The 22,682-nt window shown below is 59.0% G+C and overlaps 1 protein-coding gene across 1 annotated transcript in view; it reads left to right on the forward strand.

The window, feature by feature from the left end:
- CLPTM1 (CLPTM1, transmembrane protein) overlaps positions 1-21,146 on the forward strand; it is a 21,345-nt gene extending 199 nt beyond the window's left edge. The window contains exons 2-13 of the mRNA XM_025214315.1: positions 7,063-7,209; positions 9,442-9,600; positions 10,912-11,029; positions 11,679-11,764; positions 12,627-12,747; positions 13,276-13,520; positions 14,180-14,273; positions 14,973-15,163; positions 16,075-16,170; positions 17,052-17,187; positions 19,982-20,149; positions 20,498-21,146. Of these exons, the coding sequence (XP_025070100.1) occupies positions 7,063-7,209; positions 9,442-9,600; positions 10,912-11,029; positions 11,679-11,764; positions 12,627-12,747; positions 13,276-13,520; positions 14,180-14,273; positions 14,973-15,163; positions 16,075-16,170; positions 17,052-17,187; positions 19,982-20,149; positions 20,498-20,775 (1,839 nt within the window). The 3' untranslated portion in view covers positions 20,776-21,146. The remainder of the gene's footprint in view (positions 1-7,062; positions 7,210-9,441; positions 9,601-10,911; positions 11,030-11,678; positions 11,765-12,626; positions 12,748-13,275; positions 13,521-14,179; positions 14,274-14,972; positions 15,164-16,074; positions 16,171-17,051; positions 17,188-19,981; positions 20,150-20,497) is intronic.
- Positions 21,147-22,682: the final 1,536 nt, after the last annotated feature.

Raw genomic sequence — 22,682 nt, forward strand, 5'->3', positions numbered from 1 at the left:
GGCTGGGCCCGGCCCCCGCCCGCCCCGCGCCCCCGGCCCATCCACTGCTCGGCGCTCGGCTCGCTGCTCTGTGCCCCCCCGTGCCCCGTGCCCCCGGCCCATCCACTGCTCGGCGCTCAGCTCCCTACCCTGTGCCCCCCCCGGCCCCCGCTCGGCGCTCGGCTCCCCTCTTTGTGCTGCCCTTCCCCGTTCACCGCTCGGCGCTGCACCCCAGCCCCTTGTGCCTCCCCGCGGATGGGCCGGCGGGCCCCTTTTCCACCTGGATCCCCAGTGCCCCCGGGACCTCGTCTGGCCAGAGCCGCAGGCGCATCCCTGGCATGGTTTGCGGCGGTGCCGGCCCCGGCCCCTGCCCCTGCTGTGAGCGGGGGAGGCCCTGGGGGGCGCGGGGCTGCAGCCCCTGCACCGCCGCCTATCACCCGTCTGCGTGCACTCGCCCTGCCTGTGGCCCTCGCAAGCCACAGCCAGAGCAGGCCCATGCTCCTGGCCCAGCCACCATCTGCCCGCCCGGGAGGGAGGCTGTGGCCGCAAGGACCCTGGGGGCCGCGGGGCCGTTTCCTGTCCTCGCCGGGCAGCATCCACTGGCTCCTCGGGCACTGTCCGTGCTCGGTGCACTCGTTACCAGCCTCCCCTCCCATCTCTGTTTTGTATCCTATTTGTCCCCAGCCTTCGCTGGTGGGCCTTTAGTGCTCCCCTGCCCTTATTAAAGGGGCCTATAGCTCTGTCTGGGCATTGGCTCATGGTCAGGAATGGCGTAATCTGCTGCTCTGCCGTCTGTCCCGTGCTCCTCAGTGCTCTGCTCTTTGCCGTCTGCTCCCTGCCACACTTGCTGCTTTGCTGTCTACTTCCCACCCCATCTCCCACTGTGCTGCCTGCCCCCTGTCTGCTGCGTCTCCCCACACGGAGGCTGCCTGGGCTCCGTGGCACTGTAGGTTTGCACCCCTGTAATGCAAGGAAAGTCAGCAATTGGTTTCTGCAGTGTTTGGCAGCCTCAAAGGAGTGCAATTTCTGCAGGGAGCAAGTGACCCGCTCTCCTCCTAAGGAGCCAGTCATGCTTTCTCACAGACTTCAGCAGCCGTGAAGAAGGATCCAAAGTCTGTTGTGGAACAAAGTCCTCCAACCCCTTCCGGAGCCTCAGTGGGCAGCGCTGGCTGCAACCTGATTGGAGAAGGCTGGGGGCTGCTCCTTCCAGAGACTGCCCTGCCTCCAGAAGCGGGCAGCTGAGCCCAAATGTTCCTGTTGCAAAGGGATCACGAGCAGAGTTCCCGTCAAGTAGCAAGCGGAGAGAATTCGGCTTAGCCAGGTCGTCCCCTGGAACAAATCGGTCTGAGCGCGTGCTACCAGGGTTGGAGCGGTGGTGGAGTCTGCCTGACTGCATCACGTGACACAGCAGCGTCAGATAGGATGTGCGTTGCAGTGCTGTCACAGATTGCTGTGCGGTCTGCGGGTTGCAGACTGACTGCGAAGTGGGAAGTAGGAGGAGTTCGGGAGCACAGAGAGTAAAGGGGACGAAATAAGTCCCAGAGGAACAGAAGCACTTGGGTCATGGAGGATCTCATGCAGTTTGGGCTTGAGAGTTCCCAGCCAAAGCAGAAGTCTTCTGAGTTAATGCAATTCCTGTCCAGACCAGACAGTCCTGAGGGGCAAATGCAAGTGTCCGTTGGGTTTCTCAGCTGAGGTCAATATCTCAAGGCTGGAATTTTAGAGATGTTTCCAGGCCGAGCCCTTTTAAACTAGGCTTCAAGCAAAACGATATTTTTTTTTAAAGGACTGGGCTGAGTCCTCCCCTCTGGGCAGACTTCTGAATAAATCTCTTACTGCTGGACCAGGCCTCTGTCTAAGACCAGCTCCCAGGCAGCCTGTTCCTCACAAATGGATCTAGTCCCCTCTTTAGGTGCTCTCTCGGTCACCGTGTGCTGGGCCCCACTGTCTTAGGCAGCGTAGTCTTTCTTGCTTCATATTTCCTAGGTCATTCAAAACAGAGTGAGCTTGAGAGGGCCAGAGCAGGGAAGGGGTGACGCGGGGACCTCTTAGCTGGTAGCTGAAGTCAAAGAGCGTTGTACAATCTCCACAAAGCCTAGGCTGAGCTCTGCTGGCAGCGCCCCCCCTCCCTGGAGCATTCAGCCTTTGGCCGCCCAGCAGGCCCTTCCTTCCCCTCCAGGGGCAGGTTTGGACTTGGGGCTTGGTCTATAGATGGGGAGAGGATGTTTGGCCTTAGCCCAGACACTGAGTCCACAGTAGAACCAGCTGAACTAGCACAGCCTGAGATGAATCCCAGCTGTCACAGCAGCAGCAGGAGTTGGAGCTACCTCTGAAAGCTTTGTCTGTAGGGGTGTTGGTCACTGAGCCCTGTCAGTGACCACTGAGCCTCGGCATCGCTTTAGCCCTCAAATGAGGAACTTCTTGAACTCACTTGGTGACATGGGCCACACTGGCCCCAGTCCTGCCTTTGCCCTTGTGTACCTCATGAATGACTGATCGTGACAGGGCCTCTTACATTCATGGCAGGAGAGCAGAGACCTGCTGCCTCCTTGATCTCCTCTGTGGCTCCTAGGGCAGCTTGAGCTCGGTAGGTAATACTTGCAAAAAGCCACCTTCAGTCTCCCAGAAGCACGTGAGTGGCCCCTGAGAACATGGCTAGGTATGCTCTTGTCTTCCCTTCCCTTGCTTTGCACTGCCTGGACAGGTTGGCAGCTTGTGGGAGAAGCCAGTGGCTCGTCAAGGCTACGTGCTTCACTTTGCATTGTGGCAATTGCCAGGGCCTTTGTGCTGTGCCAGGGCAATCCCTTGAGACCATTTTGATGGCCGAGATGGAGCAGACACTGCAGCTGCTGTTCCCTGCAGTGCACGAATCTTCCTTTGTGCTATCTTGTCTGGCTCTTGAGCGTCACCTCTGCTCCTCCTGGCCTTGGAGCCCCACGGCAGCAGTGCTGGAAGGAGTACAGGATAAGCAGGATACTCGAGATGAAATCACATCTTTCATTGGCCTGGCCTTGTCACTAGGTAGATGTTTGGGCCTGGAAGCTGGTTTAAGTGTCTGGTTTTGTGCCCAGAAGCTTGTGTAGCATCAGCCAACTCTGAAGTTGGTCCAGTTAAGGATACTGCCTCCCCTCATGGATCCTGCTGCCCACACAGTTCTGTGTCCAAGCCTTTTACCCACCCAAGTCAGAATAAGCCACCTTCCCATCCACCCTACTGTCAAAGCCAAGTTCTTCCCTTTGTGCTGGGGGTTCTCGCCTGCCTCCAGGGTGATCATTCCCCATCTTCCTGCCTGCAGGCCATCCAAAACAGCCCCCTCGGACAGGAGAGAGCTAGAGCATCTGATCCCTTGGCCTGAGGAGAACAAAGGGTCCACCAAACCCATTCCCTCTGGAAAGAGAGGCACTGGGCTTGAGAAGTTATTGTGTCGGGGAGACGACAAAAGAAAGGGGACCCACAGGAGAGTGAGGCTGGAAGGCAGGAGAAAAGCCACTGCTCAGTGGAAAGAATCTAGCCCAGGCACTCACCCATTGGGGCAAGGATGGGTGGGTTGGGGACTGACTTTAGTTGTTCAGAGGAAGAGACCAGGCCTGGGACCTGTTATCTGGATGCTTATCTTGCTGGAATCCTATGACCCCAGCTGACTTCCTGCCCTTTGGGCGGGGAGCTGGACTCGATGATCTTCCGAGGTCCCTTCCAGCCCTGATGTCTATGAAATCTATGAAATCTGCTGTCTGCAGCACTTCAGCATTTTCTCCGTGTTGCTGGCCCACTGGCCCCCAGGGTTCTGTACCAAGATGTTGGCCAGACAAGTTGCTTTGGTTGGCAAATGCTCTAGAAAGTTTCTGCCCGTGCATCTGCAAATGGGCCGCTTGGCTGTGGGCCTCGATGCCGTAACATCAGGAGCAAGCTCTGGCATGCCTACTCGTTGTTGAGCCTTGGAAGGATTAGAGCTGTGAATTTTCCATTCGTTAATGCAAATGAGCTTGCAGAAGGGTCAATGGTGAGGACTTGGCACGGTACGCGGCCCATAGCTCAGCTGTGTTGGTGGTGGAGAGGGCAAAGAGCAGCATAACGTTGGCTTGGCAGGCACCAGCCCCCCTTGTGCATGTGAGCTTCAGACAGCTATGGCCGGGTTGAAATCAAGAATGTTCTGGAAAGTTCTCGCCTACAGCCGGCTGGGGTGTAGAGCGAATGTCCCGATGATCCTCACAGGGGCACAGTTGGCCTGAAGATCTCTCCCTGCACACTGCGTGCTGTCCCACAGCATGCGGTCCGCTGGAGTGATTGAAGGAAGGTCAGAGACCGCTGTCCTGTGCATTGAGCTCCTCTCCCCCTTCAGGTGACGGCCCTTTGTCCGTTGCTCACCCAGAGCTGGAAATGCACAATGCTGCAGTCACATGGCTTGAGGGCAAGGGATGCTCCCCCCCAGCCCTGATGCGGTTAGCCAATAGCAAGAGCAGAATGGCAGAACTGGCAGCAGGTATTGGGGCGAGCCAGCGCTGGACCATGCACGCTGGTTTTTTGCGTGGGAAGAGTCAAGAGCCTTTTCTGTCCCTGAGCTATAGGAAACAGGGAAACTGAATGCTCCACTCAGGTTTGGGGTGCCCCCTTTAAAGGGGCAGGCGCTGCCCGCACTCTGAACCTTGTGAAATGAGTGCATTTGCAAGAACCACGTGGAGCCCCTTCTGCTGTGACATGAGCCGCAGTGGTACCATTTAGGCAGCTTTGGAAGAGCTGGAGTTTGGGAAGGGGACCTTCCTTCCCATGCAGCAGCGAGCAGCACCACAGGCAGAGCCCCTATAGAATGTGGCCTTCGGGGCATGATGATCCTATGGCTGGGCACTTGAAAGCGTCACAATGCAGGGTGTAAAGCCTGAGGCCACACACACAGTCCCATGCGTACTTTACTGGCCGCAGAACTTCCCTCCATGCTGAGCGCAAGAGCTTGGGCCTGTCCTCCCGAGAGACATCTGATCTCAGGCTGAGGATGGGGGGAGAGGCCAATCTGCTGCTTTGTTGTAGCATGGTGGCAAGACTTAACCCACACCTAACAGGAAGGGTGACTAACTTCTAGGTTAGGGTCTTCCTGGCTAAAAAAAAGGCCTATAAAATGGGCATCATTAAAAAGGGAATTGAAAGCAAAACAAAACATAGTGCTGTTATACAAATCCATGGTTTGCCCACATCTTGAGTACCGTGTGCAGCTGTGGTCCTTCACATCTCCAAAAGGATGTAGTAGATTTGAGAGGCCCAGAGAAGGGCAACCAAAAAAATCTGGGGCAGGGAGCAGATGTCGGACCAAGAGAGACCAAAAAGGCTCACACTGTTCGGTTTAGAAAGGAGAAGGCCGAGTGGGGAGGGGATAGAGGTCTATAAAATCACGAAGGGAACAGACCAAGTGAGCAGGGTGCCTTTGTCCACCGAGTCCCAGAACACTAGAACAAAGGAGCACCTGCTGAAATGAGAAGGTGTTGGGTTTAAAACTACAAGAGAAAGGACTTCTGTGCAGCACATGGTTAATATGTAGAACTCATGGCTGCAGGGGGGGCAGGGAAGAGTTGGGTTCAAAAAGGGATGGGATAAATTAATGGGTGTTGAACAGAGATCTCTCCCAGCATCTCCAAGCCAGAAATGATGGGTGCCAAGGAGGGAATTGAGTAGGGGACAGATCACTCTGGAGATTCTCAGCTTGGTGTAACGGCCTGAGAGCTCGTGGTGGGTGGCTAGAGGAATGGTGACCAGGGCATGCTGAAGGCAGCCCTCCAGAAAACAGATGCCCGTGTCAAGACTCCAGTGGCTCTGCGGTCTTGACCAAGCAGCCGCCAGTTTTGAGGTAAAGCATCTCGCCCTTGAAGCGGAGAAGAGAGAGCAGAGGAAGGAAAAGGAGACAAGTCCTGGCCTACAGCCTGCTCTCCCCTATGGAAAGACCTGCAACTTCTGCGGGTGGGTCTGTGGCTCAAGGACCAGGCTCTTAAGTCACCTCAAGACCCATCAATGAGCTGTGGCAGAGATCGGCCTTCAGTTGAAGGTGCTACCATTGTTGGCAATTCCTGAGGAGGAGGAGACACTGGACTAGGTGGCCCACTGGTCTGGCTCTCCTGTTCTTTTGTTCTGGCTCCGGCTCTGCCCTGCACCAACAGGCTCTCTGTGCTGTTCTAACCTGTGTGACTGAAGCAGCAGGCTCTGTATCCTGCACTGATGTGTTTATGGTACAGATATCAGCGACACGCTTGACTACAACACCCCCTGTGGCTTCTTCCAACCCTGGTGACATGTGCCCTGTGACTCTGGCAGTAACATCAGTGTCATCATCCTGCTGTTTTGGTTGATGGGGCTTGCTGCGTTAAGGACCCCTTTCATGGTGGTGCTGAGAATCTGGCTGGCTGTCCTTGCTGTGTGCCCTTCCAGAACACAGGGAGGCTCAGCTGAGATCTCTGACAGCTTAGAGCAGGTTCTGTCACCCCTCATGTTCTGGGAGGGCATGAAGCAGTACTGAGGCACCTTAATCCTGTGACTGAAGTGGTGGCAGGCCATGCAGGGGCTTCCTGCTGGGGGTACCTTGCTATTCTCTGGCTATGGGGTCTGCTGAGTGTCTCTATGCCCCTGGTAAGAGTAGGGAAAAGTCTACTGTGGCTATGAGCACCAGCTAGAAGCAATGAGGGGGAGAGGATGGAGGGGGAGAGGGTTGCCAGGTGTCCCTGTCCTTTGTCAGAGCCTTACTGGGGCTGAAGGGTCCTTCCTACCCACCTGCAGGAGGCTTACGAAGGTGCCAGAGTGCCTATCCATCTCTGGCCTCCTCCATACTCCGGTGCTGTGCCTGTGGCTGGCTCCAGGCACAACTGCTTTCAGTTCCTGCCATAGGCCCTGATGGCCTGGCAGGAGTCCAGTAGGTGTGAACTGGTCCGTGTGGGCTGCAGCTCTTCCACGCAGAGGGTGGAAACCCGTGGAAGCCCAGGACTGAAAGTGAGAGGCCTGGGCTTCTCCGTCCTGGAGCTGCTGGCTGCGCAGGGAGCACAGTGCTCTGAACAGGTCTCGGACTGCTTGGGTGGGTGCTGTGCCTGGCTGAGGCTCCTGTGTTAACTCTGTCTCCTTCTGCTCTTCTGTAGGATCTTTATCATTTGGGCCATCAGCAGCTGGTTCCGCCGTGGGCCGGCACCACAGGACCAGACAAGCGCTGGGGGAGTACCCCGGGCTCCCAGCCGCAACCTCTTCCCTAAGGACACTTTAATGGTAAGGGCTCAGGAGCTGCGCATGGCTCTTTCTGAGCTACGATGCTCATCTCTGCTGCTGGTCAGGTACCTACTGTGTGCCCAGGTGCCCCAGCACTCTGCCCTGAAAGCTTGTTACCCAGGGGCCAGGGCACAGTACTGGCACTCGATCTTGAGAATGAACCTATGCCGGCCTGCCAAGAGGCTTCGGGCAAGTTGTGTTTGCCTTCTGTGCCACAGTTTCCCTGGTGGTTGAACATGGTCCCCTCACCGCTGCACTTGGACAGGCCAGTCTCTAGTCTGCTCTGTCGCTAGTCCCTCTGATGGAAGAGGCAGTGGGACACCCCTGTGCATCCCCCAACTGCAGAATGCCCCCCTTTCCCTGGAACTTGTACCGTAGACTACAGCTGCCATCTCTGTCCCCCTCCCCATGCTTGGGAAATCACCTTGCCAGCTGGAGCCAAGTCTGGCAGGGGCGGGTCCGTGTGGAGCTGGGCTGTGATGAGCCATCTGGTAGCTCGGTGAATTCCAGAGGCAAAGGTGTGCGGGTGCATGCCAAACTCCTCCCTGTTCTGTGGCCCAGGGCCAATTCCCCTTGAGCTTTGGCCGGTGGTGCTGGGTAGGGAAGTGATTTTCTTTCTTCTTTCTAGTGGGCATCTCTTGTCTCCTGCTCCTCTCCTTCCCCTGTTCTGGCCTCTCCACAGCAGCCTCTGTCCTTTGGACTGAGGGGTCTGATGGAGAGAACCTGGCAGTCACCTCCTCCCCTCTGTGCCAGCAAAATAAATGCCCTTGCCCTGCCTGGCTGATGCCATGTTGTGCAGGATGCACTGGATCCGCTGCAGCTCCTGAAGGGAAGGCGGTTCTGGTGGGGAAGTGGCAGCAGGGGCCGATTGTACAATCAGCCCTTGCTGGGGTCCTGCTGAGCTGCCCGCGCAGAGGGAAGTGGGGAAGCGCCTTCCCCACTCACCACACTCCTGCGGTTTGCGTGTGAGCAGCCTGAGAGTGCAACCAACCAGGCCAAGAGCTGCAGGATGCTCGTGGGTGCCAGGGCCCTGTCTGTCCAGCAGAAGCCCCAGAAGCTCTTGCCACATTTGTGATGTGGCCCCTGGACAAAAGCCCTCCCCTCCCTCCCCTCTCTTCAGGAAACTGAGGCATAAATGGGCTGGCCATAGCCAGCAGCTGCATCCTGTGCTTGCCTGTGTCCCCGTGTTCACCCCTCTCTGCAAAAGGACTGCGGGATCTCAGCTTGCTGAGATGTAAAACCTGAATGGAGCGAGAGCTGCAGCGGCACTTGTCTCCTCTGCAGAGACTCTGGGACATAGTGGAGTGGGGAGTTGCTGCTGTTGCACCTGTGGGCTCCATGGGGCTGCAGCCATGGCTTTCAGCAGATTTGCAGGGTGGTACTCACCACTAGTGCTGCCTGGGTGCTGCCTGCTCCCCTGTCTTGCTCTGCAGCTTTCCACGCAAGATGGAACCATCTGGTTCCCAGACCAGGCTCCCTGCACCATTCCACAGACTCGGGCGGCAGGGAGTCAGCACCAGACTGGGGGCTAGCGTGCAGTGTGGGAGTGGGGAGTGCTGCCCTCCAGGCTGCAGCACATGCAGCATCTGGGCCCTGGGTGCCAGTAGGGGAGGGAAGCTGCCTTTGGTACCCCCGTCCCCCCGCCTCCTGGCTCACAAGGAAGTGCGGTTGGAAGGCAAGGAGTCAGGCTGCCTGGCCAATCTCCCGGGGTGCCAAGGGAGAGCACCCATGGAGCTCTCTGCCTAGAGACGTGTCCAGATGGGGCTTGGGCAGAACTGCGGAACGGGGCCCTGGCCCTGGGGTCCAGTCCTGTTGAGAGCTGCACCGCTTGGCTTGCACAGTGACTCCCCAGATGCACCAAGCCCCTAATGGCAGCAGAGTGGTGGAGGCCTCTGATCTCTCTAGACAGCCCATGTCTGGGCAGACCTGTCTGGGACCAAAGGGCAGAGCTGAGGCCTTCCTGCCCAGCAGCAAGCATTTACCTGCTTTCCGTTCCCACAGCAAGGCAGTAGCAGGACTGGGCCAGCAGGACCACAGCTTCTCCCTTGGCTGCACTGTCTCTGTGGGATGAACTGAGGAGGGGCAAGGCAGGGTTGGCTTTGCCCTGAAGCCAGTGGTTCTGGCTCTAGCTCTTGTGGGAGCAGGCCTGAGTGGGAAAGAGGTGCTTCCCAGAGCAGCATCCCCATAGCCTTCCTTCCCAACACTGAGCTGTCTGCCCTCCCCTCCCCATAGGACCTCTACGTATACATCTCCGAGCACGAGCACTTTACAGATTTCAACGCCAGCTCTGCACTCTTCTGGGAGAAGCGGGATCTCGTCTACGGGGACTGGACCAGTGGCGAGAATGCGGATGGCTGCTACGAGCACTCCGCGGAGGTGGACGTTCCTGAGGTGTGTGCCTGCTGCCTCGGGCCACTGGGAGCCTGGGAATGGGGTCCCCCTCTCTTTTGATCCCTGGGTTCATTGCTGTCTCTCTGCAGGGCTTTGGGGTGAGGCACTGCAGGTTTCCCTTACCCTCCCCCTCCCTGCAGCTAGCTCAGTCGTCCAGACATGCTGCTGCTTGGTCCTTCCCCAGTCAAAGGGCAGCGTTGATTGCATGGCCCGACCTGTGCCCAGCCCCGTGGAACAGAAGCAGAGTTGCTGTGGTTGCCACGTGCTGTGCTGCCCAGCTCTACCTTAGTGTGTGCAGGGGCAGCTCTGGCTCCGCACTGCTCCCTGTGCTGGCTCATTCACACTGGCCAGCATCCCATCTCATTTCCCTCAGCAAACTCTGGCTCCCTCCTGCCCCTTCTTGTCTCCTCTGGGTGTGCTTCTCCCTCCTTGCTCTTGGTTCTTTGTTGGTTACTGCTGCTACGGCAGCCTAGCAGGCACAGGGGTTAAATGGGATGGCCTTCCTTCTGCCCCCCCAAGTGCAGCCCTGCCCTTGTGTCAGCACAGCCCATGGACCACCAGCTCCCATGATTCCTTGTGCTCAGTGCGAGGCCCTTGCCAAACCAGTCTGTTCAGCAGCTCCCTGCCTGCTCCAGACCCCTTGGAAAGCCCCATCACTCTGGGCAGGTGCCAGGGCTGCGCCTGGGGATTGCCACAGCCTTTCTGGCTGGCTTTGCACTGCATAAAAAGTCATTGGCTTGGAACCATTGCAGGAGCCCCAGGCAACCGGTACAGCTGTGGACCCTGTTACTCCCAGGTTGGCCTCCCCTTTGCAATCCTTCCTCATCTGCAAACCACACGGCCTGTTCAAAGCCTGGTCCAAGGCTGCCAGAGCATCGGGCCCCAGGGGGTTACTTGAACTCAGTAGCTGAGTAGTTTCAGACTCTTTGTAGTCAGCTGGGACATGGTCTTAACTCTTCAGCCACCATCAGAGCTTGATGCTTTATTCTTAACTGTGTGGGGCTACAGGCTCTCTCCCTCCTCCCCTGCCCCTCCCCCCACTCCATAGTCAGATGCAGTCCCAGGTGGGGGGAGGCATTTATCCACTCAGAATGGATCCTGAGTGTTTAGAAAGCAGCGGGTGCCTGCTGTTCACATGTTGTACCCAGGGCTCATTTGGAGGGCATGTTGCATGTGTGCAGCCCCCAGTGCCATGCAGGTTGACCCTGGGGTGGGGCCAGCCCCAGGCGCACCCTGCCCTGGCAGAAGCTGCTGGCCCTGGGTCCCTGGTGCAGGGACAATGCACTGAGTTTCCCGCTGGCACGATTGCAGAGTGTGCAGCGGAACGGCTCCATCTACATCCACGTGTACTTCACCAAGAGCGGCTTCCACCCGGATCCCAGGCAGAAGAACCTGTACAGGCGGCTTGCCACCGTGCACACATCACGGAGTAAGGCTGCATGGTGCGGGGCGTGAGCACAGCTGTGCAGGGGGCTGGGTCCCGGGCAGGGATGGAGCTGCCCCTGGGCTCTGTCCGCAGGACTGGAGCCTTCTCCTAAGGGCTGCGTTTTAAAGGGGTCACAGCCAAGTGGGGAGGAAGGGGTGTCTGCCTTCTCCCAGGGGGGTTAAGCCCGGACCTGCTGCTCTGAGCAGCTAGGGCCTGGGTGGCTTCTGGCCTGGGCTGGCTGCCTCAGCTTCTTGTGCAGCTTGTAATGCAGGGGCAGCCCCCAAGTACCTCTGTGTTACTGCCTTTGTCTGTGAGTGTGGCTGAGTTGCAGGTGCCTCTGAGCCAAGGGTTCAGTGCTCCCTAGTGATCCCTGCTCTGAACAGATTGCTGGCTGTTGCAGCTGGAGCAAGGGGTTCAGTGCTTCAGCCTCTCCCTCTTAACAGTGAAAACAACTGAGTGGATCTCAGCACCTGGGGAAGTTCCAGCCTGTGGTGCTTGTGACGGAGCAGCAGCGGCTTCCTCCCTGGGGAGCAGGTCTCAGTTGAGAAACACCACGATACAGAGCTCAAAACACAGCTAGCAGCAGCTCTGTTCTAGCCCGCTGCCTCCCAGGTCAGCGCCCCCTCACACCCACGGGTGTCTTCCCTTCCAGTGATAAACAAGTACAAGCGACGGCGGTTCCAGAAAACCAAGAACCTGCTGACTGGGGAGACGGAAGCTGACCCGGAAATGATCAAGGTAAGCGGTGTCAGTGGGATCTCGCGCAGCCTGCCCTGGGGAGGGACATGGGTCTGTCCGCATGGCCGCTGCCTCTACCCTGGTTGTGATCTTTAGGGGTTCAGAGGGGTAATGCTGCCCTGCAGTCTCTGCCGGTGTGTAAAGCATTGTGGACAAGGACCTCTCAAAGGGGTCATTGCAGGCGGGTGCCAGGCAGCTTGAGGCAACTGGCTGTTCCCACAGGAGTTCCCTGCCCTGTTGGAGGGTCCCATCCAGCTCAACTTGCCTCGGCTGGGGGCACCTTTGGGGAGCAACTCTGCTTGTAGCCGAATCGAAGTCCCTGCACGTTCCATGTCTATTTCTTCCCCTCCCTCATGTCCTGCGTGGCCCTGGGTGCCCTCGTTGTGGCATCCTACCTCCCTCAGGCCTGCTCTGCTGCTTCTCCCAGGGTGGGAGCTGCCTTGTTTGATCCTGTGGCTTCCCAGCCATGAGGTGGCAGCTGTTCTGCATGCCTTGGGCTTGAGGAAGCTGGGCTGGAAGGGACCTCATGGGGTCACGTTTCATCCAGCCCCCTGCTCAGGGCAGGATTGTTCCGGATTAAGCTATCCCAACCGTGTGCCTGTCCAACTTGTCCTTGAATGTGTCCATCGCCTCTCTGGGCAGCCTGTCCAAGTGCTGGACCCCTCATAGTCAGAAAGTTCCTCTTCATCTCCAGCCTTGGTTTCCCCTGCTGTAGCTTGTGGCTGTTGCTCCTGGTTCTCTCCCCTGTAGCCACAAAGAAAAGTTCACAACCCTCCTCTCTGTCATAGCCCTTCAGGGCTTTGCTTGCTGCTAGAGTAGGAAGCATCTGGGTGCTGAGTGGGGAACTGCACTCTCATTTCAGAGAGCTGAGGACTACGGCCCTGTGGAGGTGATCTCGCACTGGCACCCCAACCTCACGATCAACATCGTGGACGACCACACACCGTGGGTGAAGGGCAGCGTGCCGCCTCCACTGGACCAGTGTAAGGAGTGGGCCACTTTGCCTTCCCTGCTCCCTCCTGGCACTCGGGGACCTGCTGGTCACCTGCTGCCATCTTCCCCAATCCCTTTTGGGGCCCTGCTGGGTCATGGCAGGGGCATGGACATGGGAGGGGGGCATCCATTGCATCCACTTCACTGGGCCCAGCTGTCACCTGAAGGACACCAGGTCAGAGTCATCCCAGATAGTTGTCCCTACCCGGCAGCTTTTCGCGGGTCCCATCCCATGGCCCTGCACCATGGCTGGAGGCTGACAGCTGGTTTGAGGGGCAGCCCCGTCCCACAGGTGCCAGGACCACACCTCCAGCCTGCGGTATGGGAGCAGATGCTAGCGTGGGGCTCGCACATGGCTCGGGTCCAAAGGCTTCCGAATGCGGCAGTGTAAGGCTGGGCCGCCATCACTGTCCTGTTCCAGGTCGACCTTGCACGGAAACACAAGTGCCCCCATCTGCCGGTCTCAGTGCCCCATCTGCCAGGCTCAGGTCAGTCTCTGCTCTACCTTGTGGTTGCAGACGTGAAGTTCGACGCAGTCAGTGGCGACTACTACCCCATTCTCTACTTCAATGACTACTGGAACCTGCAGAAGGACTACTTCCCCATCAATGCATCGCTGCAGCACCTGCCCTTCCGCCTCTCCTTCTGTCCACTCTCCCTGTGGCGCTGGCAGCTCTACGCTGCCCAGAGCACCAAGTCCCCTTGGAACTTCCTGGGCGAGGACCTGTACGAGCAGTCAGATGAGGAGCAGGACTCCGTGAAGGTCAGGCACAGAGCCCGCCTCTGGCTTGCTGGGCCAATGTGCCATGGCCTTTCCAGTACTGCGTGGGCATCTGCCCTCGAGCTGTACCCAGTGGCTGTGTCAGAAGTGCCACAGCACCAGCAGTGCCCCTTCTGCCCCTGGGAAGCTTGCCCATACTCCCCTTTCCCCTACACTTCTAAATGTCTCAGACGAGTCCTTAGTACTTGTCAGTTCCAGTTTTTTCTCCAGCTTCTTCCTTCATCCCTCCCATGCACAGGGATCCTGGCCAGCTGCCTCTGTCCTGGTCCCAGCCAGTTCCATTTGCGTTCCCCACCCAGAAATGCATGCACTGAAGGGGGCTCCAAGATGTGTTCCATTGGGTCCCTCTGGCTTCATAGGGAGGGGAGGGAAGGCCTGAGCAGGTGTTGTGAGCTGTACCAGTGTGAGGCCAGTGTCTCCTTGGTTTAGGGCGGCGCAGCTGGAGGCTTTGTAGCAGCCCAGGGAAAGTGCTCTTCCTTGTGCTGATTGGGAAGCGAAGCGCAAACTGCTCCCAGTTGCTTCCTCCTGGAGGGTCAATCTAGGCACCTTCCCCTGTTGTCTGTCTCATCTTGTGTGGCCTAGGTGGCTGTTTCTCTGGTTCTCCCCACACAGGCAACACTTACCTCTCTGCTCTTCCCCAGGTCGCCCTCCTGGAGACCAACCCATACCTGCTGGCCCTGACCATCGTCGTGTCCATCGTGCACAGCATATTTGAGTTCCTCGCGTTCAAGAATGGTGAGTGGAGCTGAGCTGTGGGGTCCTGTGTCCCAGGCCATCACTGGGTGCTGCCCCTGGGGCTGTCCTGGCCTTCACTGCCATTTCATGGCCTTGGGGGTCAGAACAAGGTCTTGCAAGGCAGCCACAGGAGAAGTGCACCTGCCCATGCCTAGTTTTGATCTCTGCTTGTGCCTGGACGAGGTGCTCAGAGCTCATAGGGCTGGCACAGGTGTTGAGGCCAGGGCTCATGCTACCTTCAGGCCACCTGCCCAGCTCTCCAAGACTCCGGTCCTCGTCCCTTGTGTCCCCTCCATCTGCAGACATGCCTGAGGAAGGGAACTGCAGGTGCGGCTCAGGGGCTCACTGATTACCAGCATTGCCTTAGCAAGTTCCCTGCCTCTTACAGGCCTGGGAATGCAGTCCCTGTAACCACATGGAAGTGCAGATGGGTCAAACATCCATAGCCTGAGTGAGCAGAGGGCTGAGTCAGCCCTTGCGGGCTGTAGGCAAGGGTCTGGGCAGGTGCTCTGTGCCCCTGATGGCTGGCAGAGCTGCTCTGCCTTGGGCAGCCTGGCTTCCTTCCCCGCTGAGAACTGCACTTGCAGGCAATGCAACTCCATGCTCTGCGCCTCGGAGCAGGCTGAAAGCAGGACTGTGGCCCCTGCAGGGTCGGGAGAGGCTAAGCTGATCTCAAGGAGCTCTATCCTTTGCTCTCAGACATCCAGTTCTGGAACAGCCGGCAGTCCCTGGAGGGGTTGTCCGTGCGGTCCGTGTTCTTTGGGGTGTTCCAGTCCCTCGTGGTTCTGCTCTACATCCTGGACAATGAGACCAACTTTGTGGTTCAAGTCAGCGTCTTCATAGGGCTCCTCATCGACCTCTGGAAGATCACCAAAGTCATGGATGTCCGGGTGAGGAGGGGGCTGGCCACACCAGGCCTCTGCAGCTCTCCATAAGTCAGGGGAGGGTCCTGTCTGCAGGTCTATGAGGTGGGCAGAGCAGCCATGCTGCTCTAGCCTGGTTCCTGCCTTGGTGGGCATGTGTGGTATTGGTCTCTTCCCTTCTCTGGGGTGCAGGATGGAGAGAAGGTAGGAGTCCCATGACCTGGAGTGAGAAGGCAGGGCCCTTGCTAACGTCCCCTGGCTGCTAATGTCTCCTGAGAGACTCGTTGCTTCCTGCCATGTCTCTGGGTTGCAGCCAGGGGCTGCAGGTAGGAATCCTCCCTGCCCTGCTCCTGTCCCAGCTTTTTGCTCGAGGCCTGGCCTCTGGCTGCAGTGCCAAGTCGTGGCTGTTACCTCTGCTCCTGTGGGTGAGGGGTATCGTGAGTGTCTGGGTGAAGATGAGCCGCCATTTGGTCTCAGAGATGCGGATGCAGGCTTGTCCCTTTCCCCTATTCCTGAGGCTCTGCCTGGCCAAGCTCTGTGCAATGGTGTCGGGACTCTGATCTCAGCTGGGTCAGTCAGAGCTGTATGTGGACTCTGATCTGGACTTGTGCGTGTTTCCCAGCCTGAGGGGGTTGGGTCTCAACCCATGTCCGAGCCCTATGAATCAGTTGGATCCAGCTGCCTCATCACACCCTCCGCAGACCCTCTCTGCTTCTCACCTGCTGTGTCTGCACTGACCAGAAGGCAGTGCTGGAGAGGCCTGGCTGAGACCTCTGGGGCACACAAGCGTGGCCCGTGCTGGCAGCCTGGTGCTTCTTGCAGCCTCTGGCCTGGGTGATGAGCAGTAAGCGGATAGCTGGGGTGTGTCCTGTCCTCCAGCCAGGCTGTCCTGGGACCCATCTCATGCTGCCTCCATACCTTCTGCTCCTTTCAAACAGCTGGATCGAGACAACAAAGTTGCAGGGGTCTTCCCACGCCTGACCTTCAAGGACAAGTCCACCTACATCGAGTCATCCACCAAAGTCTACGATGATGTAAGTGGGCACCTGTTGGGGGGCCTGGGTGCATGTAGAGACTTCCCCAGGGAGGGGTAGCCGGGCTGGAGAGAGCTCTCTAGACTTGGGGACCTTGCCAGAGCCTGCACGGGGTTCCCTTGGCCCCAGAGAAGCAGAGGGGCTGCGATTGCCTTCCCCTTGCCACTGCTCCAGGCCCACCAGCAGACCGGAGATGGGCCATGGGGCAGGACAGAGCGCATACACCAAGGGCTGTGAGACGGGGCTCCAGGCAGTGGTGTGCCTGCTTCTCCTCTCCACTGTGCTGGTTCCTGGGTCTCTGGGCCTTGGACATTCCCCTGCCTGGCTCTGGGCAGGGCATGTCCCTGCTCTCCTCTGTCCTTCCCCCTAGGCCTGGCTGCAGGTGGTGATGTGGGGGGTATGGAGGCCTGGCTCTGGGTAGCTGCAGGCAGCCTGGCCCCCTGCTTCTGGCAGTCTCTGTAGAAACACCCTAGCCCTGTGCTGCCATGTGGGGTGGAAATGGGGGTGACTCCACCAGCCAAAGAGCCTTGTCAATGGGGTTTAGCCCCTGCCTGGGCTGTTCTGGAGCTTGGGCTCTCCCTCACCCTGGATAGCTGGGAAAACAGAAGGGACAACCCCAGGCTCCTGCCAGCCCCCATGTGGGACAGGCGCAGTGTCACTTTGGCTAGCTGGGGGGGAGGAAGTGTGTCCAGCACACCAGGACCTGAAGGACCAGGGTGCTGAATGCAGCCCCCCCTTGTGCTGGGGTGGGGTCTGTGTGGTGGTGTGAGCCCCTGCAGCCTGTGCAGAACAGGGAGGACCAACCCCATGGTGCCCTCAGCCCTGCACAGGACCTTGCACTGCCCCTGCTGCTCACAGCCGCCCCTGCCTGTCGCCCCCAGATGGCATTCCGGTACCTCTCATGGATCCTCTTCCCCCTGCTGGGTTGCTACGCCGTGTACAGCCTGCTGTACCTGGAGCACAAGGGCTGGTACTCGTGGGTGCTGAGCATGCTCTACGGCTTCCTCCTGACCTTCGGTGAGTGGCAGCACTGTCGCCTTTACGCCAGCTGCAGCTCCCTGCACCCTGGGAGCCTGCCAGCACCACACTGGGTACCTGCCTGGTCAAGTTACCCCAGTCCAGAGCCTCTTCCCTCAAGATGGCTGCTCCCCAGTGCCTGGCATTGCCTCCAGCGACCTGACTGCAGGGACCTCCTCTTCCCAGCAGAGACATGTTTGGGCCCAGATGCACCTCTGCTAGGGGCACATCCCTGCTGAGGCCATGATCAGGGCAGGGTGAGGGTTAGGGTGAACAGAGCAGTGTCTCAGCCCTAGCCTGGGTGACGTGTGTGGTGGGGCAGGGGACGCTGCCCGTGCAGAGAGGGGCAGGCAGTTCGGGAGAGCTGTGGGGCATAAGCCAGACCCTGTTCATAGATTCATAGATGCTAGGGTCGGAAGGGACCTCAATAGATCATCAAGTCCGACCCCCTGCATAGGCAGGAAAGAGGGCTGGGTCTAGATGACCCCAGCTAGATGCCTATCTAATGTCCTCTTGAAGACCCCCAGGGTAGGGGAGAGCACCACCTCCCTTGGGAGCCCGTTCCAGACCCTGGCCACTCTAACTGTGAAGAAGTTCTTCCTAATGTCCAGTCTAACTAGACTGGGTACCTGTGGGTAGGACCAGGTATGTCTCGGGATCCCCCTGCTGGGATCTGAAGCAGACACCCGCAATCGTCTTTGCTTCATTCTGGCCTCCTAACCAAACTGGGCAAGTTGCCTGTGACCCGAAAGGACCGCCCCGGCCCTGGCCTGTGGGATGGGCAACAATGTTCCCAGGTTAGTGGGGCCAGGACTCGCCCATGTCAGATAGGTGCAGTGCTCCCTGCGTAGCTACGGCCCCAACTCCCTCCCAGCTCTGTGTGGCTCCTGGCCCTCTGTCCTCTGCGCATGGCTGGGGAGTGGCTGTGACCCCCTGAGTGGCTTGAAGGCCTGCCCATCACTGCTTCCAAGCTCCCTGACCCATTTGCAGTGCCCAACCACCCCAGCTTGGGGATCCTGCAGTGTCTCTGTTCTCTGTCTCCTGGTGGTTTGTCCCCATCTGACTGCTCAGACCAGCAGGGTGGGCTTCCCTGGGCTCAGGGAGAGCAGCTGTCTCCTGTTTGCCTCAGCTGCACTGTGCCCAGCTCTCCAGCCTGTTCATCTTTCAGTCCTGTCCTCCTAGGCATTCACCAGTCCCAGCTTTGTGTCACCAGGGGCCTCCCCCACAGCCCTCTGGGCACCGCTGTTCTGGGGGGAGTGGGGGCTGACAGTTTTCAGGGCTGGGCGCCATGGTGCTGCCTATTCCTGAGTGGGAGGAGGGTCCCCCGGCTTCAGTGGTCAGCTGGTCTCTGGTCCTGGTCCCTTCAGGACCCAGGGTGGCGGCAGCCCCTCTGTCTCTCCCCTGTCAGCACGTTTGCATAGTTCCTGTCCCACTGCAGTGAGACGAGGCTGCGGAGAACAGCAGCCAGTGCAGGAAGGCTGAAACCTGGCCCTGCCAGCCAGCACCACGTTGGGCTGCCGCTGGTAAAGCCTTTGGGCTTGTAGCTTGTGTCCAGGCTGCCATGTGAAAGGCTCTCCACCCCCACCCCCCTGCTGCCTGGCTTGGCCCACAACTCTGCTCTCCCTGGACCCTACCTCTTGCTTGTCTGGATGCCCTGATGTCAGAGCAACTAACCCTGGCTTCCATTGGTATAAGCCAGGGGTTCTCAGCTAGGGTTTTGTGGCACCTGGGGGGCCTTAAGATCCTTTCTTGGTCTGCAGGCACTGTGTAGTATCAGGTGTTCAGGCACAGTTCACAAGACTAAACCCAGAGGTTCCTAACAGGAACTAAGACGGTTAACCCTGTTCCACCCGGCTGCTTTCTAAGTTCCCGGTAGCAGCAGAATTGCTCTGGGATTTGTCTTTAGCCAAAAAAACAAGCAAGAATTGAACAGCTGGCACTTCCTGAGGGAGGCCTTGAGTTTCAGTCTCACCAACATAAAAACCATTGAGCTGGGAGCTGGGTTAAAGAATCATTCCTCAGCTTGGCCCGGCCTCCCCGGGAGGTGGTGTTGCATAGGTACGACAGGTCTTAACATGCGTCTGTACAGTCCTTGGTTCTTGAGTTTCTACTGTCCAAATGCTGGGCGGCATTTTCAGTTCACAGGGTCATTTCTTGACTCGTGATTTGTGCTGAGCTGTTTCTTTTGCATGGAGGTGGAATTAAAGCTGTGCACCCCAGCACCTGCCCGCAGCGTTTAAGGTGGGCATCTCAGCAGCTCTTAAATGTGCTGGCGACCAACAGCAAATCATTGCGGTGCCTTCTACTCCAGAACACAATCTGCCGGGACTGGCCAGAGCACTCTGGTCATTCAGGATCTCTGAGCCCATCCCTCTGTGTCCCCTGCTTGGATTCAGGGGTCAGAAGAGGGCTCCGGGGGCTCCATCTGGGCCCCTCTTCCCTGCCCCCTTGGAGGTTTCTTAGCCCTGAGCAAGCCCGTCTCCACAGTGAGTTGGCACCCAATACTCTCCCTGTGCCTGCTGCCAGATGTTGGCTGGGGGTTATGGCAGCTCTGGCCCAGGCATTCACCAGACCAGTGACAGGACCAGTTTGGTAACTGAATGTCTTTCCAGTGTTGGCAAACCCCAACTGTGAGTTGTGCTGTGCTGACTGGAAAGACCTGGGCCAGCCATAGGCAATTGGTTGTTTTTCCAGTGGGTTAATGGCACCTGCGTTTTCCCTCACGTGTGTGGGTTGCCCTTACCCTCTGCACTAGTTGTGGGCAGCCTCTGACCTAACCCCTTCTCATCCCCAGGCTTCATCACGATGACGCCTCAGCTCTTCATCAACTACAAGCTGAAGTCCGTGGCCCACCTGCCATGGCGGATGCTTACCTACAAAGCGCTCAACACCTTCATCGACGACCTCTTCGCCTTTGTGATCAAAATGCCCATGATGTACAGGATAGGCTGCCTCCGAGACGGTAAGGGCCCCATGTCAGCTCCCAAGCAGTGGTGGGGGGGTCATGGCTGAGTCTCTGCCCCAGCACAAAGGGGTCATTGGCTGCGCTGAGCCTGGCAGTGCTGGAGAGGCCCAGACCTGTAGGGCAGCCCCCAGCTGGATGCTGGCATCTGTGGCACAGCCCTTCCTTCAGCTGGCCGTGGCATCTCCCAGGAGCCCAGCGGTCAGTTCCTGGAGCTGGGCTGTGGGGCTCCCCATGCGGGCCGTGCCCAGCCAGGAGAGCTCTGCCTCCGGGTAGCCTAATGCCCGTGTCCAGGCAGGACTGGCCGCCGTCTCAGCAGCCCCCGCTCTCTCTGCTCTCTTCCCGCAGATGTTGTCTTCTTCATTTACCTCTACCAGCGCTGGATCTACCGGGTGGATCTCTCGCGCGTCAACGAGTTTGGGATTAGCGGGGAGGAGCAGGTCTCGCAGACGCCGCCAGCAGCTGCCCTGGCTGATGGGGCTGTCCCCGCGCTGCCTGCAGAGCCTGCCAGCAGCGCCCCAGACGCCCGGACGGAGGGGCCAGCCAACGGCACGCTGGTAGTACCAGAGGATGCGGGCACAGGCTCCCCGGGGGAGAAAACGGCAGAAGACAAGAAGAAGGATTAACCCGCCTAACTTGATTTTTAAAAAGGCCCAAGTTGACCCTGCGGTGGGGACCGGACAGAGCGAAGGCGGCCGCAGCCTCCCTCAGCTCCAAAGCTTTTCTCTTGTCCCCAGTATGTGCTGGGGGAGGGGGCAGACGTCCCTGTGCTGTGCTGTGTCCGAGGGCGCGCCCTGTGTCTGTATTTAACGTCAGCCCCATCCCGTAATCATTGTGAGCTCCATTCCATTGTGGCGGTGTGTAGGACGTTGTCAGGAGTTGCTCAGAGTCGTGTCTCTTCCATAACGAGAGCTGATCCCCTGCGAGGCCCCATCTCCTCGTTACACTCTACTACGGACTCTGGATTTAATAAATTCATATGGGTGTTTAAGTTAAACTGCACTCTCCTCCTTTGACCTGCGTGTGGGCGGGTGGGCCTCCCCTCACTCAGTCTAGTCCCTACTGGCCCCTCTGCCCTCCCCACAGGGCCCCCGCAGCTCCAGGCCTTGGGCTCTGGTGGCACTGGGGTCGGCTGTGGGGTGAGGACATGGGTCTCCCTGGCTTGAGACCCAGGACCTTCCTTCATGTCTGCACCCCCAGAAGGTGTAGGGCCTTCCTCCAGGGGCCCTGAGTTTGCCTGAGCTTCCTCCACCCCAGGGCTGGGGGGGCATGGGCAGGACTACAGGAACACTGGGGTGCTATTGCACCCCCCACACCTGGCCCTGACCTCGGGCACTGTGTGCCAGGCTCTGGGTAAGCTTCTCCCCCCTCGTGCCCTTCCAGCTGCCTCTAGCAGAGCCCCGTGGGCTGCCCCGATCCAGCCGGGTCCTGCCGCTGCTGGCTCCTGCCCTGTAAGCAGGATCAGCCAAGCTCCAGCGCCCTGTGACTCATCCCAGCACCTCCCACAGCTCAGGCCAGGCGGAGCATGGGGCTGCCCTTCCTGTGCCCTCTGCAGTGCTCTGCTCCGTGTGCTGGCAGGGTTGGGGGATGCTGGGTCCTTGGTGGTGGTTGGGGGGCTCAGGGGTCGGTGCCCCCTGGCACTTTGTGGGGCTCAGGCCTGTTGCTGGTTGCAGCAGACTGGCGGGCTCCTGTACTCAGCTCTAAGGGGCTCAGATGGTGGGGAGCCGGCCTGGGGCTCAGGCCCCTGCCCAGGGCTGAGGCTGCTGGTGGACGGCTTGGTGCTGAGCCCTGTGGGTGCTGCCGGCTGCTCCCGGCACCCAGTGGGGACAGCTCTCAGGACCCCCCCGAGCCCTGTGGGCTGGTGCCTGGGAGCTTGTGCTGTTCTCTCGCTGGCTGCCTCAGTGTCCTCCCCTGGGCTGTCATGCCCTGGGGGTGGGAGGGTGGTGCTTGTGCTGACCCCCCTGCCATTACCCCAGGGCCCCCCTGCTGTGCAGGGCCGGAAAAAGAGGTACCAGGCCATCGCCGTGCCAGTGAGCAGGCCGTGCCCTGAGGTGCGGGGGGCTGGTCTGGGGGTCCTGGGGGCCCACTTCCTCTCCAGTGGTGTCTCCGAGGCTTTCTGCTGTCAGGATCAGACCCAAGCCAGCCCTGGGCCATGCAGGGGCCTTGCCCCACGTGGGTGTGGGGAGCTCTAGGCAGGGCCCGGCTGGGGTCGGGGGCTAGACGGGGCCTCGCTGGGTGCGAGACCAGCGTCGCCCCACAGAGCCCCTTGGCTGGGCGAGGGCACTGGTCACGGTGCGTGTGGGCATCTACATGCTGGTGCATGTCCATGTGCACATGTGCATGCACATGCACCTGCGTACTCACACGCAAGTGCGCACACATTTATCCGTGTGTGCGACTGCATGCACAGGGCACCTTTACACACGTGCATGTGTGTGTGCACCTGTCTGTGCGTGTGCGCATGCAGCCGTAGCCGTGCACGCACGTGTGCACACGCATGTTCAAGCCCCTGCCCGTGTGTGCCCACGTGTGC

This window comes from Alligator sinensis, unplaced genomic scaffold (assembly GCF_000455745.1).
Source record: "Alligator sinensis unplaced genomic scaffold, ASM45574v1 scaffold107_3, whole genome shotgun sequence".
Taxonomy (NCBI): Eukaryota; Metazoa; Chordata; order Crocodylia; family Alligatoridae; genus Alligator; species Alligator sinensis.